Source organism: Oryza brachyantha, chromosome 12, assembly GCF_000231095.2.
Source record: "Oryza brachyantha chromosome 12, ObraRS2, whole genome shotgun sequence".
NCBI classification, from domain to species: Eukaryota; Viridiplantae; Streptophyta; class Magnoliopsida; order Poales; family Poaceae; genus Oryza; species Oryza brachyantha.
In genome coordinates, this window is record NC_023174.2 from 8,883,000 (window position 1) to 8,902,988 (window position 19,989).

General features: G+C 37.3%; 1 protein-coding gene across 2 annotated transcripts; it reads right to left on the bottom strand.

The window, feature by feature from the left end:
- Positions 1-994: 994 nt before the first annotated feature.
- Positions 995-15,476, bottom strand: LOC102706339 (ABC transporter G family member 1-like). 2 transcript variants are annotated; one of them, XM_006663914.3, is made up of 8 exons: positions 14,943-15,476; positions 5,690-5,769; positions 4,423-4,887; positions 3,766-3,852; positions 3,525-3,653; positions 2,516-2,707; positions 2,308-2,394; positions 995-1,686 (listed from the first exon to the last, which is right to left on the bottom strand). In XM_006663914.3, the coding sequence occupies exons 1-8, from the start codon at positions 15,418-15,420 to the stop codon at positions 1,054-1,056; spliced, it is 2,151 nt and encodes a 716-aa protein (XP_006663977.2). In that variant the 5' UTR covers positions 15,421-15,476; the 3' UTR covers positions 995-1,053. The 2 variants fall into 2 exon arrangements, with proteins under 2 accessions (XP_006663977.2, XP_040385389.1); XM_040529455.1 differs by having other exon boundaries at positions 995-1,692; positions 14,943-15,074.
- Between the last annotated feature and the right edge of the window lie 4,513 nt (positions 15,477-19,989).

A 19,989-nucleotide genomic window follows, 5' to 3' on the forward strand; every position in this document is an offset into this window, starting at 1 on the left:
ATGCTGCTCCGCCCCTCTTGTGGGCCACATCGGTCTAAACTGCACTACTACTGGGCTTCAAACGGAATGGGGGCTATAAGTAATCTATGGATAATTTATGGTAGATTATCGATGAGGTACCCTAGAGATATTCTGACAATGGCATCTCCCAGGGGAGGTGCGAAAGGGAGCTGTGGTGACCAAGGATCGAACGACATTGGTCCATGGCTTTGATACCATGTTGAAAATATTTGATGAAAATCTTATTCCGTTGTATATTTATAACCCTCATGGGGTGTAAATATAGCGTGTGCATACATATCATATACATACTTAGAGTACAAGGTAAATATTATATCTTATATATCTAGAATTCTATGTTTATGTATAGAGTTTCTACTCTACATTGTTATGTCTAACTGTATATGTCTAACTCTAACATGGAGGAGATAGCAAGATCTAATTGAGGCGGCATGGCAATGCTGTGCCTGTAATCATTTAGAAGAACTGTATTTTGTTTCTTGTTTGCTAAAGTTGTACATTCCAAACAGCTTCCGATTTTCATTTCTAGACTCCCTTATATGTATTGGTCCAAACATTTTTGCTCTCACTGAAGAATATTTTTGCTCCAGGCCGCTCATGAATATATCCCTCTATAAAATATTCCTTATTTATTTACATTCACTCTTATCTTAGATGGCATAAGTTTGTTTTGCTGTTCAATCATTTTTCGCAAAGATATTAAAAACATGTTGGTGCAATTTTCCAAGGAAAATCTCAGGACATTGCAATAAGGCAGCATTGCTCCATTCCATTAAACACTTTTAAGAGATTTTAAGCATCAACAAATGACATCTTACCACGAATGACAAAAGGGCAAGTTAGCCCTTCAACCAGTGAGCAATGGACGGTTCATGATATGTTGGTTTACCTTACAATTTTGTTCCGTTGGCAATATACCTCAAATGACACAAGATACATACGACTTGTTACCTTACAATTATGCTATATATCGTACAAGTTGTACTTCAAATTTTATTGGTGTCTACTGATCCTTTCCTCCTGGGTCAACTACTACTTTGGCCATCTACATCTCATTCCTCTCAGTTTTGGCCTGAGATCCTCTGCAACCTTGACAATGAGAAAGAATATCATCCGGTATGCCACCATCATCCCGAACAGGATAGCGAGGTTTACCCACTTGGAGTAGCCCATCTCCACCTGCAGCTTCTCCCTGAGAACCTGAACGCCACTGAGGGTGACGTTGGCCTCGACGAGCTGATCGCTGGGGAATGAGAGCCCCATGAACTCGTTCTTGTAGAACCCTTGCACCGCGTACTTGTGGAAGGAGATGTAGTAGCACGGGTACTTCCACACCGGCTTGGGGAGCTCGTTGGGGAGGCGGAAGAAGCCGCCGTTGAGCATCATCACGCCCTGGACGCCGGCGCCGACGATGATGCCCATGAGGAAGTCCGGGACGACGACGGCGATGATCATCATCATGCTCTCCACCAGCAGCGTGCACATGCAGAGCGTGGCGGTGAAGTAGGCGAAGTGCTCCGCTCCTCGGGTCAGCCCCGTGAGGTAGTAGAGCATCGCGCCTGGGGCCACGGCGATGAAGGCGAGGTACGGGGTGGCTGAGAGCGTGTTTGAGATCACGAACTCCGCGACGCCATAGTGGCCGCTCAGCCTCTCCCTTCTGAATACCTGATTCTTCGAACAAAATGTGGTCAGAAATTATTGACTTATTGGTTAGATGAAATACAACATTTTTTTAGTAAATTTCACAAAAATAAATTTTTATCAAACTATTGCAAAATTGTAAGTTTTAGAATGTATATCATAAACCTACAAATTTACCAATATATTTTCATGAAATACATATTTAGCATAATATATATCATAAAACTACCGACTTAATATCAATTTTATTACAAAACTACAATTTTAACTAAGCATAGTAGCGCTATGGATGTAAACTCAGAGATATGTATATGTTTGATAACTTCTGTACTAAACCTATGGTTTTGTGAGAAATACTTTAAATCTATAGTTTTGTGATAAATTTAGTTCTAATACACACTCTTAACACCATATTTTTGCGATAATTTGGTCAAAATAGCTACAGTTGTGTGTGAAATTTACTAAACAAAATTTTTAGTCAAAGTGTAACCGTACACCAAGATAAAAATAAATAATTGAGATGTTGAAGGTGTAAAATTTTGTTAGTTGTTTCTTTTCATGATATTTTTTCACAACAGAATTAGTTTCTAGGTGAAAGAATGTCGTAAATCTCACTTAATTTACATGGATGGAAGCGAAAACAACCTTTATGTCCTCTATGAAAGAAGGGAATCCTCCAATCGCCATGAAAGTTAGAAGCGCAGTCGTATACATTATTACTTCACATCTTGTCTGAAACCGTCAAGGAAGAAGTATGTCAGTGCCATCTAGTCTGCACATATATAGACCTGTTTATGTTGCCCAAGGTGAATCATATTTCTAAAACTGAATACTTGTTAGTTACTCCACTAACCTGGATAGAACTATAACTGTATCCAACTTGGTAGAAGATGGTGCCAATGCAAACGCCAATGCCCAAATAAATGGCCAAACGCATCCAGTAGTATCCTATGTCCCTGTGCATATTTATGAAGGATCTTTTGGTTAGCACAAGGAGCTTAGTACCGAAGCTGGCTTGCTCTTTCCTTCTAAATGGAGCTCCATCCTGTAACACACAACAACACAATATATAGCAAATGTCCATGAGACCAGGAAGCACCACTGCAAACATACCAAGAGCTAGCAGAATTAAGTTAACAAGTCCTATGTGACACGCTTCTATATTGTACTTCTAGTAGCTTTTGATCAATCCCCAATACCCGTGTCACTGGCACTGTGACACAAGTCAGTGTTAGACCTTGCTGCCATTGTATTTAAAAATATATATAATTATCGTTATTATTTGGTTGTTTCATAGAAAAAGCCCGGCATATTTTCAAACAAAAATAATTTGCGAATAAAAGTTTTATATATTTATTCTTAGCGCTCTAAAATACAAACTGGAAAATAAACTTCCGTGAGAAAATCCTATAATCAATTCTAAATTTAAGACTGAAAATTTAAAGTTTCACTTATAAATATAAAAATAAGCGAAATGATAGCGCACATTCGGTGGATTTACTATTTTGGAACAATGTGTTGACTTTACTTCGGATTAAAATATTCTTAAGCATTAACAGTACGTAAGTTAGTATAAAACTGTTGTCAACATGAAAATAAAGCAAGACATGTGTTTAGTGATATGAGTTAAGAGTGACTTCTTTGATAGAACAAATTTTCATATAATATGTTGACCAAAACGTAAGGCTAGCGAAGGAAGGGGGCATTCATGATTCATCATATATAAATATTAACTGTTTCTATTTATGAGTTATCCATTACAGTTTTATTGTCTGCGCGATTACAGATCGATTCTCGTTGACTGAAAGTCCAAAACTGAGACCATGTTATATCCTAAAGAAAACTAAACTTATATAACTTACCATCCCTTTCATCTCAGCTATCTCATTAGCAGTTTTCTCTGAATAACTGGAGGACAGGTATGCATTTGTTAGAATTTCAGTTGCTTCAGCAGCTGTTTTTCTGTTAGCCTTGGAGCTCTCCATATTTTCCTACATACATTGAATGCCACGTAAATAGATATAAGTACAACATTCCTGGCAAAAAAAATATTATCAATAACATTTCAGTTAAAATGACAACCAAACATGTATATACATATACCTCATCAAAGTCTTTGTTGACTATTCTGAGGAAGTGGTCGGATGGGTTCCTCATGTGTGGGCATGGAAAACCACTTTGCGTGAAAAACTGAAATGGATGTATATACGTGTGTTATTTCAAACTCTTGTCGATTGTTTTCATTGTTTAAAAAAAACATCAATTGTAAAAGAGAGAGAGAAGAGTGTTAATTTTAGGAAAAACATTACGGTCTGAGAAAATACCTAGAGGTAAAATCAATTTGCAACCTTCTAGATAGCTATCAAATAATCGGATATTTTTTTATCTTTCGTATCATAACATAGACGAAAGATAAAAAATTACCCGATTATTTGATAGCTACTGAATGATATAAATAATAAAATTAACTATTATAAAGTTAAAAAACTATTTTATAAAAGCAGATGATAAATTTTTTAGATAATGAATTATATTAAACCCGACCTATACATCTTGTCAGGGTGTATGCGGCCAAAACCATAGTTGGGAGTACATAAGACTCATCTGGTTACATGCGAATAAATAAGAAAGATTTACAAACTTTTTTACAAAACACGAATCATTTAGTAGGAAAGAAGGAAAAATCTATTAAAAACAACACGACCTGGTATTTGAAGGTTCCAATTGTTTATATACGGAAAAACCTCTAATTTTAGTTACCTCATTAGCATTGGAAGGCGTCCCAAAGAAGACGGTCCTCCCGTAGGCGAGCAAGCAGAGGCCGTGGAAGAGCTCGAAGACGTCGCCGCTGGGCTGGTGCACGGCGGCGACGACGGCCATGCCCTCCCTGGCGGCGACCCTGGCGATGTGGCTCATGACGTGGTAGGAGGCGGCGCTGTCGAGGCCGCTGGTGGGCTCGTCGAGGAACAGCAGCCGGGGCCGCGTCAGCATCTCCACGCAGATGCTCACCCGCTTCCGCTGCCCGCCGCTGATCCCCCTGGCCACCCGCCCGCCGACGAGCGTGTCCGCGGCGTCGCCGAGCCCCATCTCCCGGATCACGCGCTCCGCGTGGCCGCGCTTCTCCGGCGCCGGCATCGTGTCCGGCAGCTGCAGGTGCGCCGAGTAGTGGACGGCCTCCCGCACCGTCAGCGTCGACATCAGCACGTTGTCCTGGGTTACGTACGCCTTCCACACAAGGAGAGTTGCGGTTTAATTCCTAAGGGCAGGAGCATATTTGTTTGTGGATAGGGCAGAAGCATTATTAACATTTCCATTGCTCCTGCATGTACTTGTCTATACTACACGAGTTTTTTTTACGGTCCTTAAAAAAATACTTTAAGGTACCATATGTTTTAATCTAAAAAAATATGGTACCTCGATATACTTTGTATCTTAAGATAATAAAACTTTATACTAAAATTCTTAGTATCTTAAGATACTTTTAGAGGATGATAAAAAAACCTATTCTACCTAGGCTGCTTGTTCCGACATGGTAATAAATAGTGCTTGCGTTCTTTCTTATATAAATGAAGATAAAAAAGATGAAAAATTATCTGATTTTTCTATAATTAATTAATGGTATAAATGATAAAATTATCTACTATAGAATTCAAAATATACTTTAGAAATGTGAGGTAGTAAACTTTTGTATATAAAACTTTTTACGTTTAGCAATTTAGAAAGCATGCACATAAAGTCGGAAAAAAACTGTGCAAAACAACATAGCCAGACAAACCTCTCCTCTATAGCTTAAAGATGGAATTTGTATTAAGAGTTTTAGTTACTATTTCATGAGTTATATATAATAATTAAGCTCAGCACATTTTTCAGCGAGAAAAGCCTTAGAAAGTGTCATACAGACGTACAGTTACAACAAGTACATAGATAGCAGCAAAACAAAAGCATAGTTTGTTTGTTGCTTTTCACAAGAGAAATGCAAAATAGTAAAATACGTTCGGGAATGAGATAACTGAGAATATTCTCTTACTGAGGTTCCAAACGCAAGCTTTTCCTGTCGGCCATTGATTAAAACCACGCCAGATCGATTCATTTCCGGTCCTAACCTTCCTGCAGTACAATATTATATATACATCAACAATTAAGATATACAACGGATTATTAGAAATTAACTCACGGTTGTAGGAAAAGTATTAACTTTGTCACCTATGTGGAAACAATAATACTAACCACACTGAAATATATTTTAGGGTTTTATGTGTCTGGTTTTAGAAGATAAGAGGTTAAACTAACCTGATTTGTAATTCAAGTTTAAAATAGACTTAAAGCCAAGTTTAAGTATTAAAATAGATTTTACCCACCTTTTTTTTTGCTTAAGAAAACTCGGTTGAATAAAGAATTTGTCATGTTGGTCTGTCATGTACGTAGTTTCAGCCAATGAAATACACAAATGGTTGTTTGGGTTTTCATATCTACTTATTTATTTATGATCGTTGAAATGGGGATTTTGCTCAGTTGCTTTTTAAGGCAGACCGCAGCTCGCCAAGCCAACATATTACGATATACACTTACTTTTTTTTATGAAGATATATAATTTCTCCAACCGTATTTTAATAGATGACATAATTGATTTTTATCACAGATTTGACCATTCATCTTAGTTGAAAATTATGCAAATATGTAAAAAGTCATAATTAAAAAAGATTTTGCCATAACTCCAATCGCATCAAAATAAATAATAATCATATAATTTTTTAATAAAATAATTCTTAAAAGTTTAAAAGAAGTCAAGAACAACATCTATTAAAATTTAATATAGAGTTAACAACTATGTTGAGTAGATTTTTTTTTTCTTTAATAAGGCATGTTTTGGGAGCCAATCCGGCCAGGGATTGTGCGCTTCATACAGTTGGAAGGCGTTCGAAGTGTATGCAGAAAAAAATATTTAGAATGGGCTATAATGGAATCGGGGCCTAGAAAATAAATTGTTTTTAGTTAGACAAAATTCTTTGGTGCCCTCAAAAATCTAAGCCGGTCTCTTGGATGCTCCTTAGTTTTGTTAATCTCTCTTTATATACCCTTGAATTTTAATTTTAATTCCTTCAATACCCTTTTCATCCATTACACTTAAAATGGTGTAAAAAGGTCCCGCCTTTTCATGTTAATTCCTTAAATGTCATGATTTATGCTTGAACAAGTGTGACTATCTTATTCGTAAGTTTACTAGATAATGAATTACTGTAGATCAAATGTTTAATATATATTAACAAACACTGTGCGACATTTCTTCAAAATGGTACATTTTGGATAGCATTTGTTTTATATAATATTACAATAGGTGACAAATATATGTTGTACTACCATCATAAAAGTATGGTATATATACTTTTTCAATAAAATTAGACATTATTTTTCTACCATTAACTTTGCCATACACAGTTCTTTGCAAAAGGAATCATGAATATAAAAGTCTTACACAGGAAACTTATATGCTTCCAACAATATACTCCATAAATTTCTATTGCTGTTTCATGCCTAAGGGTAAAATAGTAATTAAATGATCAACTAAGGGTGAACCGACAGAATGGGAATGCAAGGGATAAAAAAAATATCAGGATCACATAAGCAATTTTCTCTTTTAGTTAACGATGGCATTTTTGGTAAATAGCTTTTGAAACTAATTTACAATATAATAATACTAAAACAGTGATTTTATGACAAATTTGTACATAGAAATTTTATTAAAAAATAAAATAGTTTATAAACATTGACACAATTTTTTTATAAATTAATATATTTGCATGAAACAATTGTATATTTGTTATTGGTATATGCTCCGATTGTCAACATGCCAATAAAACTCTTAAATTGAGAGGATATCATTGGATTGCACCATCATCTTTTCGCTTCTGATTATTATTATAAATTTAAATTCTTAACCTTAATTTTTTAGTTAATTTGTGTTTTTTCATCATATTTTATTTAATTTTTAACCTTAATTTCGAAGTTGATTTTATGTTTTTTATCGTAATTTATTTTTTAGCATTAAATTTTAGATCGCTAAGAATATGTCTATAAAAGATTTATTCACAAATTACTTTTCATTTGGAATATGTCGTTTGGCCTGAAAACCCCAAATTTTCACCTTGTAATTTTACCAGTACCGTTAAATTTTATTAATGGCGTTACTGATTTTAATTTCTAAAATTAATAAAAAGATAAAAATACTTAGTACATATGGAAAATTGACTTACTTATGTTTAAGGGGTGTTTTCTCTACTGTGGTCCAAGCATGTTGACTTGACCGTGTTGGTCAAACTTAATGACAGAATGACATTTGCATCTTTGGGATGGAAGTATTAGGACTTTAGCAATTAAAAGAAACAGAGACAATTCTATAAATATTTATAGCAAAGTCTGGTGGCATGTGTGCTTCTCTTTTGTTTCCTTCCTTTTCTTTTAATCAATTTGTAGTATCGTTCAACTGTTTCTGTCCGGCACTAACGTGTCTGGGCTCTGGACCATGAATCTGTCTGAGGTACACACGTGAACCGATTGCATCAAATTAACGTCTATATATATATATAATGTATATATATATATATATATATATATATATATAATGTGCATCCCACTTAGAATATCCCCTTCCAAAGGCCCAAAGCCCCTCTTTTAGCCTGGTCAAAACTCTTTCCTATCGGTCAAACCTATCATTTGATCTTGTTCCACACTCCACCTTTATCAACTCCCGTCTATCTAAAAAGTGTAGTAACACGAAGGTAAAAATATAGTAATATGTCTTATAAAATGTAGTAACACCGTTAAAATATAGTCATGACGGATCTAGTTTTTCAAAACACATTTTTTTAACCATTATGGTGAAAACGGTTTTAAAAAATAATATAAAACACTTGAGATATTACTCTCTAAAGATTGGGAATACAACATATTCAGCTCTCTCACATGCATTAGTTATACTGTAGCAATATTATGCAGTCATGATGTTACTATACTTTTATCGCGATGTTCCTATATTTTTATCAGGACATTACTGCAACTGTGTAACACACACGTTTCTACACGTATATCATGATGTTACTGCAACTATATCATGATGTTACTGCAATTGTACAGTAATAATATACATATTTTAAAGCAACGTAGCGTTATTACTATATAGAGGCACATCGCTACACACTTATAGATATTTCTTAAGATTTCAAACTTTAAACAACTTTATCTCTCATATCATATATTATTTTTTAAAAGCGTTTGTACCATATTGTTAGAAAAAAATATTTTAAACAAGTAGATCCCTCATGGGTATGTTTTCACGTTGTTACTGTAAATTAGTTGTCGTGTTACTGCATATTTGCCTTTGTGTTACTGCAGAATTTGTGTGAGACGAGATATGAGCTTAAATCGATATGAGGGGAAGCCCATAAAGGGGTTAACCCACGGAGGAACTCTGTGACCAACCTTTAAATAAGATAAAAGTGGTTTTTGGGTCTTGGAAAGAGGGGTGGAAGGTGGGATGGGGCTTAGAAGGGCATGGAAGTGAGGGGTGTAGAACAACTTATACTAAAAGGGTGCATATATTAGTCTTGCTATATATATACATGTGCATATATACACATGTACGTGTATATATATATATATATGTGTGTATATATGTATGTGTGTGTGTGATCACGTGCACCGGAGATAAGGTTATGCAAATCCAATGGTATATATGGAACAACTATATTATTAACACCTGTACAACGTTAGCGTAACAATAAATTAATTCTTTAACCGGCCACGCCCAACCTACGAAAAATCAACATATATTAGAATGCCGTTAATTCCTTTGATAGAGACGTCCTATTTATCCTTGACTATTTTTTTAAAAAAAAATCTTCAAACTGTAAATTCCATTTGTTCCAAAACACCTGTTCAGACACACCTCACTATCTATCAGGTAGTGTGTCACATTTGATAGGGTATTTGTGTGTAACATTCCCTCTCTTTGGAGTATTTTCCTGGCTAAATTACGTCAAATTTAATGCACTAAAGGCAGTACCTAGCTACATCACGTCATTGGTTAATAGGGGCCACCCATAATTAATTATTTTTAAGTAATAAATACACGCGATGGGCAATGGACAACTATCAAAATTGTTATGCCAATCAGTAAGGACGAATCTCCTGTGGCGTAGTGCATATATGTGCGCCATCATATCCAATTAAAACATGTCAACGTCTACAAATTAACGTCCGGTACGTTGACATCCAAGGACACGATCGATTAATTACTGATAAATAGTGTGGCAACAGGGCAGCCAGCACAATATTCGACTGATTAATTGCGTCCTACCCCTCTCACAGTAACAGGGCATGTACGACGTCTGTTTTTAAGCTATCTGTATGTTGCGAAATTTGCAAAAAGACCCCGCCTTATCTAACAGATGGCCACAGTGTCTCTTCGCGAAAAGACAGCAGGGGTACGTGCTTCAATGCTAAACCGACACCACTAGCACTGTTGTACGCCGCATCTTGTCTATTCGCTACTACTATTGATTACCTTGATTTATGTATCAAATGATAAATTAAACGTTTTGCAGACAAACAAATAAACAAGTTATTGTACAAGCCGTCTATTTAGTTATCTATGTGTGTCAAATATACAACAACCGTCTACATGGTTGTACTTGCCCTCATATTATAGACACTCATAACGATATCGGCCGCGAACGATGCGGCTGCTGTGGGCCATCAAATCTGAGCACCCGTACCCAGTTTTTAGGTAACATGATTAATATTTTCTATATAAATATTATTACATATAATTTAATTGTTTACGATCATAATTTATATATATAAAGTAAATATTTTTTTTCTTATTGTTATATAATTCTGAGTATCTATATTCAATTTTGTAAAGAGGTCCTGGAAGGTCAGGACCGGCTCTACGCTCACATGTGAGCCATAAGACAGTGGGTTCACATGTTATGTTAGTAGCTAGATGATCCACACCCTCGCGGCGACTAATAATTAATTCTAGCTTGTCCATGTTTAAAGCATTGATTTGCTTAATATATTATTAGGGTGATTGTTTGTCATTTTCATAAAAGGTCAGACGACATATTTATAAATGAAAAATAATTTGTGAATAAAAAACTTACAGACATATTCTTATCGACATAAAATTAAGTCAACGCTGAAAAAATAAACAGTAAAAATTTCAAAATCAACTCAAATCTAAAATTGAAAATTTAAATTTTAGCTTATAAGCATAAGCGAAAACATGGTGTCCTATATTTCATTGGTTTGGGTCAAATGATCAGCCTGTTGTTTTAGTACGATTGTACAATCAATTTGGCTGGTAACGTCGCCGTCAAACTTTATTTCGTTAGAGCATTGGATTTATGCTGCATGATGTGATTTGTTAAATATGCAGGAATATTCCTATTAATTAATTAGTCCAACGTGGCTAATTAAAATTTTGTTAGATGGCACGGATGAAATTAAGTTGAAGACACTGGCAATAACTATCATAAATTAATAAAAGTAAGCTTACGGATAGCACATGGCTGAATGATTAGACGGTATCTTGGACGAGTATATTGCGTCTGACAAAGTTTCAGTGTTGTACACGTATATTAAAAAAATAGGTGTAATTAAAAAGGTAAGGTTGTGATTGGACGAGTGAGCGTGAAGTCTATGGATAATTAAATTGAATAACATGAAAGATTATTATGTAGTTGGAAAAGTTATTGTATTTTAATAAAATTTCAATATTATATGTCATTATATTTTGAAATAGTTGGTGTGCTATATGAACACTAGCATGTGCAAATTAATGTAATTCTGGCTAAGAAATTCTTGTCAACGTTATACCGTACTTTAGCGGGATATATATGGGCTTCCATAGACATCGCTAGTGTTTACATACGCCAACAGCTACCTCGGCATTTATTTTAGAAACATCTTGAACGTGTATAATATTGTTTATATATATACTCACACATACACATACATGCATATGTGTGTACGTATATGTATATATGTACTTATATACGGAAATGCATAATGCAACATACTTTATTTATATAATATGATACACACATATTAAGAACGGATGAATGTCTAAAATTGTATGTGTACACTTTCTATATATCTATATATGTGTTCTTGTCTCCGAACTGTAGCTAAACACTAGGTTCATGAGTCAAACACACTTATGGACAGAGCCACTGGGCACGGACATTGAACTTGACATTGAACCTGAGTCTGATAAATGTGTGACAGTGGAGATGGAGATCGATCGTCCGAACATGACCGTGACCCATGGGGTGGCCACATCTAGCTCCTGCCGTACCAGGAATGATAACTATTTCCTCCATTTCAGGTCATAAAATTTTCTAGCCTTCTTTAGATTTATCATATGCTAATGAATCTAGACACATATCCAAAATATATACGTAGATATATGGATAAATTTAGACAAACCTAAAAAATCTAATAACCTGAAAGGAAGAAAGTATGAGCAAAGATTAGCTGATATAGTATGCTTTATTACTACATTGACCATACGGTGCAAAAGACCATATAGAACGTGTAGCTGGGGACCACCATAAGAATATGTGAGCAGCAGTGATAGGGAGCAATTAATCATAAACCAGAGCGAATTAATTAGAAAGAGAGATTTTTCATAAATGAGCTTATAAGAGGTCTCAAACTAATTAAGAGTAATGTGTGATGGCCGGATTTTCCCAATTTTCCTTTTTTAGAAAGGAAGGAGCATTAAACTTGGAGACTATCGCACATGGACTTGTGATCATGTTCAAGCAGTGTATTAAAATGAATTGTTCCAAACAAATTAATTATTTCAGCCTCATCGCCTGTACACTGTACAGTGGAATACTTAATTTGTCTTGAAACGCGTACTTAATTAATGAGCTGTGAAACAAAATGTTCAGCCTCTTGGCTGTACTCCTACAGGCATATACAGTAGACGCATGCACGGATTTAATTATTTTTCAAGGATAGTCCCATCTAGCACGCAAACCTCTCACTCGACCAGCTAGCCTGAGTTTTCTAACGGGGATGAGCGACACATGAAGACTATTTGTTTTTTTTTCTGACAGGTATTTATAGTAAACGATAGAGTTCACTGCTATAAAGGAAACGATTATTTTCAGGATATGTGGTGATTAATTTTGACTTAGAAACTTTTTTAAAAATATATATTGCGTAGCAGTTCAGGATTAATCCCCGCTGCCTGTGTCGTTAAATTTCTTTCATTCATTTATTAGAAAAACAACGTACTCCATTTGGTACGAGGATTAAATCAATAACACCTACATAAATTATAGTCATGTTTTTGCGAACAAAACTTACAAGGTTTTGTATGTTGTCTATATTATCAACATATATACTAAGTGTTTAAATTTATATGCTAACTGACTATTAGAAAACATTTTTGATAACACCCCTCTATTTTTACGGACATTTAAAAAAACTGTTAGTGAAAAATGCACTGGGAACCATGTTTTTTATTTGGCAGTTGAGTTCTTGATTGTGGCCTTTTGCAACCTTATATTCATCAGTCCATGCTCTTGGTTTGATTGTTTCTGGTATGTGATGAACTCATCAAGTGAAATGGCAAAATACTCTCTCTGGATAAAATGGATTTGAAGTATATCTCAAATTTCAATTTTGGCTCTGCCAAAATAGGTTTGCATAGGATGTTCTCATTAGCTTACCTCAGGTGGCGGTTGGGAACCCACCGAGGAAATGGTTGGTTTTTCGACATGCAATTGGCAGTTAGGAACCGCCAGCTAAAATGGTTGGTTTTTTTTGACGTGCAATTGGTTAGAGATAGGTGTCTTGTCTGTGTATGCAAATGAGATCTAGCTACCTGTAATTGTGTTCTTAGCAGTGACAAAATAAATCTAATAGTGGTATAATTTAAGTTTTTACAATATGTCTAGTGCATCATGATATATAGCTCTGCGTGGACTCATCCCTAGCCCTTCATAGCTGGGATACATAATATATTTGTTCATGTGCGAAAAATAATCTACCTACGAGGGATGAAAATAACTTGTCTTATGGTTGAGAAACTTTATCTCAGGGTGGCTTTTATTATCGTATAATTAATTAAGTATTAAATAAAGAACATTTAAAAATAGATCGATTAATATAATTTTTGAAAACAATTTTGTTATTTATTTTTTATTTACAAAAATACAATAATTAAACATTCAGAAAACATGTCACATAAAACAAGATAGTAGAAATTGGGTAAGGGAGAAAATAACACTATTATTTTTTTTACACATATCTTGTTGAATCAATACATAAATCCACATATTATTATTTTCAGGTATTCGACTGGCCGGTGGGACAATTTTCTTGCAAATGAATGATTTCCATTGAAGGAAATTAAAGAGGTTTGTGGCATGGATACGAAATGATGCCACGCTATAGTCCAATAAATTGCAGCCAGTAAAGCGGACCTGGCATAATTAAAATGGATCTCCACTGCGTTTATTTTTACAAAAAAAAGAGATCGATATAGAAATATATATATATATATATATATATATATTGTGTGCATAGATTTCTTTATGAATCGACTAATTTTTATGGTTTTTTTTAGAAAAAAAGCAATATTTCCGATTAGAAAGAGATAAAATATAAAATTAAGAAAAATGTAAATAAAATGTCGGTGTATGTGAATGGATTTGTAAAGAGAATTTATAAATACATGGAAGGGCTCAAAACTATGGAGAATAAGGGAAAAAAACATGCTAACTCAAATTAAGGCACAAGAAGAAGATAGCATCAGATGAGCCCTTATGATTTCTGTTCGCCTCCAAATTTCTGATCTAGAACAGCGTATTCTATATGAATTTAAAATAAATTTACAGAGAGATCAACCCTTCGTCTGAAAAGTCTATACAATATATTGTCCTTCTTTTCTTAAGGAGGCCAAAGGTAAGAGATTGTGTCATTAATTTTCTTTTGTTACTTCAATATTTTCACGCCAAAATGAAGATGTGTCAAAACTTAACCTATTTGCAACAACAGTATTAAAAAAAGTTCAGTTTATAAATTTGGAGGTATGTTATTGGTATCTCATAAAATTTGCAATTTTCCAAAGATATTGACTAGTACGAGTACTATAAGAAAAAAAAAACATCAACTACTGGTACTTTTAGTTCACGGTTTCACAGGATGCACGTGTAACAGTGAGAGGGCGATCGAGAAGGCCGGCGGAGAACGAACGAACGAACCTGCGAGAGTGTCAAGAAGCGTCGTCTTCCCGCACCCCGACGGCCCCATGATCGCCAGCACCTCCCCGGCCCGCGCGTGCCCGGTGATCCCATCGAGGATCCTCACCGGCGGCGAGCCGCGCGTCCGGCCGGCGACCGTCACGCGCACGTCCTCCCACGTCAGGAACACCCCGGGATCGGCAACGACGTCCGTCGACGACGACGTCGCCGCCACCGACGGCAGCACCTCTACACCGTCAAACGCCGCCGGACCTGCCCCGCCGCCGCCAGCCGCCGGCCTGTCGTCGACGCGTCTCCTCCTCGTCCACGGGAAGAGCGCAGCGAAGAACGACGACGACGACCAGGCGGCAGCACCGCCGTTTACGCCGCCGCCTCGGCCCGCCGTGGCGTCTGGCGTGGCTCCGCCCCAGCGCCGCCAGAGCGGCAGCGATGGGCTCGGCGTCGGCGCCCACCGCGGCAGCGGCGACGTGGCCGCCATGATCGGCACCGATACCTTGTCGCGCTAGGTAACTCGCTCGCCGTTTGCTTCGCCAACTCGAGGAGGAAGGAGAGTAGTTTTACGTTGCTGTGACTGGGCCGGGCGGGAATTAATAGCGAGCTAGCTAGTAGCCATGTTGCTGTGCTGAGCCAGGTGGCAGACACGTGACACGTCGAAGGCACATGTAATTAAATCAACTGTACGTGGTTGCTACAGCCCCTCGAGGTGGTGAGTTCTCGACACCTGTTACATGGAATAAATAATCAGCGACATGCAACGGCTGTGTACGTTGTTATTGGCCGACAGATATATAAAAGATTATCTAATTTTTAAATAGATATTTAATCGTATACTTGATGAAATTAACTATAATAGTATTGGGGAATGATGAAAAAGAACATGGTATTCAGTGACGGATCTAACCAACGAAACTAGAGGATATAAACAAGTTAGATAGAACTTCAGTCCCGTTTCTACTAACTTTTGGCATACAATTGTAGGAGGGGCTTTCTGAGTGCTCCAATGGATTTAATAGGGGTAGTGAGGGTTCGAGCCTCTGCTACCCGCACCTTAAATCTGCTCTTGATCGTATTTGGTAGTCTTTTTAAGTAAATTCAGTGAAGAAAAAGAGTCATTCTAAAACACAGGCTAAGTACGAAGTGAGGAAGGACAGTAGCTCACAAACAATAGTTGCATTATGTATGGCCATCTTCCAGTGATGATAAGTTTTAGAATATGACCAAAAGTGTTTAACGTTTAGGATTTTGAGATGAAGAAGGGGTAAAGGAGGTCTGGAAGTACTGAAGATGGTCTTAGAGGAATAACTAGCTTGCCAGGAATTGTAGGAGGCAAATATGGACATGTAGCAAAGCGGTGACACATCTCTACTACCACATAAATGGTCTCTTGTGCTGGATATGGACCCTATATTTGTGTCAAGTATGGGCATAAATCATAAATACAAAATCCTTAACATTGATGAGGCACAAATAAGGAGAGATCGATGAGCTAATAGAAAAAAAAAAGCCGACTCAAAGAATTGATATATCGGGCCGATTCATTGAATCGATAGTCCTAGCTACTTGGGAGGATCGAGCCGATACAAATTAGAATTTCTAATAGGTACACATCAAGAACATGCATGCACACCAAGAACAAATAAGAACGTTCATTGCTGCTTTTACAGCTAGTGCTTGTGACAAATTGTCTTGGATATCGAAGAGAGAAAATCCTGTCAGAGACAAACCAAGGTTTAGTTAAACACATATATATACAGAATACATGTCGAAGACCACATGAACTCTCGAATTAGGCTCATAGACCTACGTATAGCCAGCCACCGTTAGATGGTTGTGTGGTCTCAGAAACCAGACAGTGGCGACGGTCGTCCACACGGAGCTAGCTAGCGAGCATGAGCTATTGATGAGGTCACGGATGGCGTTGGTATAGTATGTTGAAAATATGGTCACATTTCGACATATTTTAATCGAAAATAATAAGACAATAGGCATGATAAACATAGAGAATAATCTAATGATTATGAACAGAACATTTGACAGCATGCTTAATATATGATAAGCACAAGCATCCATATGATCATGATATAGCAATGAAACCGTTGCTATCAGGCATTCGAAAACATTAAACAGAATAGAGGAGAGTGCAATATACCCTAAAAATGGTCCTCCGCTGGTGTTTGAGGCAGTACTGCCCCCGTTGGTGTTGTTGTTCACGTTGACGTTGCCGTCACCGTGCCCGCCACCGCCGCCGTGAGCACCACCTCTCCCGCTTCCATTCCCGTCAGTTGACATGGCGCAGTGAGCAGTCGTGCAAATGCACTCCCTAAAAACCTTAGCACCCGCCTACTCGAGTAGGTACTCTGGCGAGAGGGGTTCCGGAGGCCTACTCATTCCGAACTCTCGTGCGCGCAAGAGAAATAGAACCGGGGAGACAAACGGGTGACGCAAGAACTCGAGGAGAACTAGAGAGGAGAAAAGGCTATGGAGAAGGACACTCTCACCTCGGGAAGAAGAAGGAGGAATATAGAAACCTCCGGAAATGCGTCCCCCTGATCCCGCGATTCCGTTACGGAATTACCGCGCAGTCAAATCGTGTAAATACCGCGCAATTATCGCTGCGGACATTATGCGCAATCAGCTACGGACGTTACATAATTACGGGGATTCGAAATTCTTTCTTTCAATTCCCAACTGTAGTAAAAAGGAAGGGACGCAATTACGCAGCGGCCGGACGAGCCGACACCGCATCCCGGACCGGCCGGCGCACGTGCGCGTGTGGCGGCCTTCCTACTGTCTCAACCAATCAACGGAGAGTCTCACTAACCTCTCTATTTAAGTTGAGCTTCTCTACTTTAAGTCTCCAAGGTGGTATTATTGTCTCTACCATTCATTGTGGGCTAGTGGAATTTTAATGAACTTTAATTGGGTCTAGCCCATTTTAATTAACATAGCATACCTGCAGCTAGCTGCGATAGGGCACCCCGGTACCTCCTGTTGGCGAGCAGACTATTCAACCCAACAACGGGTAACGACAACTTGAGAGATAAAAATGAGCTATTTGTGTCAGGTATTGCAAAGAGCAGACGCAGATGATTTTGTGCATCTTTCTAGATACAAGATGATAATTGGTATAAATGAGATAGCTATTTATGTTGGCTATTGCCAATACGGTCACATCCAGAAATTTCTCACACGAATTTCTGAACTTAATTGTGTATTAAAATTCCCTGTCTAGGACCAACCAGGGTACACAAAAAGATAATATTGATTACATAACTATCGTTCTTACAAACAACTGAAAATTGTTAATAACACTTGATCTAACGAAAAATGCAGCGGAAAGATAACGCAGACTAGCTCCAACGCGGCACAGCTCCAGTCCACAGACAACACTTCAACAGTGGACGGCTTACTCCTGAGAGTCACCTCCATCGGATTCGACTTCTAACTCCGAAGGGGGAAATTACGCAAGGCTGAGTACAAACAACCGTACTCAACAAGTAGCATGGAATAGGAGTAATAAATGATGCAAAGGATCCCAAGGGATAGGGTAAGATTAGTTGCAATAAAGCAGCATTTAAATAAATAACAGATATTTAAACAGAAAAGTAGTAAATAAGTAAATAAACAAATAAAATCTGTAAAGTACCAACATCACTGTCCAACGTTACACCATATTGTAATAGACCAAACCACTACTCAACGTTACACCACGTTGTAGTAGTCTCAAGTGAAAGTCAATTTACCCAAGTCATTAAAGGTTTGACTAATCACAGTAAATTTGGCAGCTCGGCCTCAACCATGTGCACAACTATTCGAATAGGTTTACTCTGATCAGAGGTGTACTACTGTACCCATAAGGCATAGTCTCACTACACTTAAATGTGCGCCGACATGCCACCATAGTATACCGGATAGGAAACTATGATAGGACCCGTCGCAAAACCCACCCAATTCAATCGCACCACACTTCAGGTTTCGCTCCCCTTTACACCAAGGCAGAGAAGCCACTCTTGTGTTTTCTCAGTTCACCTGTCTATTCAACAAATAAATGGAAGTTCTATCTATCAATATCTATGGTCTTGGACCGTCAATAATGATTTTTCCTTAGAATTTGGATACTTAATCGACCCGCTTACTTCTATTATGTTAATACTAATTACTACTGCAGGAATCCTGGTTCTTATTTATAGTGACAATTATATGTCTCATGATGAGGGGTATTTGAGATTTTTTGTTTATATAAGTTTTTTCAATACTTCCATGTTGGGATTGGTTACTAGTTCCAATTTGATACAAATTTTTATTTTTTTTGGGAGCTTGTGCGAATGTGCTCCTATTTATTGATAGGCTTTTGGTTTACACGGCCAATTGCTGCGAGGCGAATCCGGAAGCAGCATAGGCAATCGTTACACCAGGACTCTCATCCATACTCCATCATGCTCACCCAAGCCTAGGTACGTCGAATAGTTTGCAATTACACTTCAAATCCCACCGTTGCCCATTCTGGCTTGTGGTTAGCATGGAAATAATTTTCAGGGTTTCCTACGAACCGTTCCTTAATTGTCATGGGTGCGTCTCTCAAAACCATACTCCCACGACCCACCATTATCAATATTTTAGTTGGCATTAAACTGGTATTAAATCATCATCATCAACTATTCAGAACTAGTAAAGATTAATGTGTGATCCCATGCGCTACTTGATCTAAGCACGGCTAAGCATTAACCTAGGTCTAATATCTATTCAATTTGCTCCTGGTACAACGTGAATAAAGATGGATAAACAATAACATAATAATAGGTAACCCGAAAAAGAAATACATTAAATACTTTAATTAAAACAATGCACGCTTCAATAAACAAAGCTAGGATTTTGCAACAATAGGCTCAATATGATCAAATATGAATACCACTTGCCTTGTTCTGGTCCCTGGGGTACTTCGGCAATGATTTGAAAGTAAATGGGCGTGTCGACGGGCTTTGAATCTAAGCGACAAAGCATGAAAATAAATAAAATAGGGACAAACTCTACTGAAATAGCACAAGAA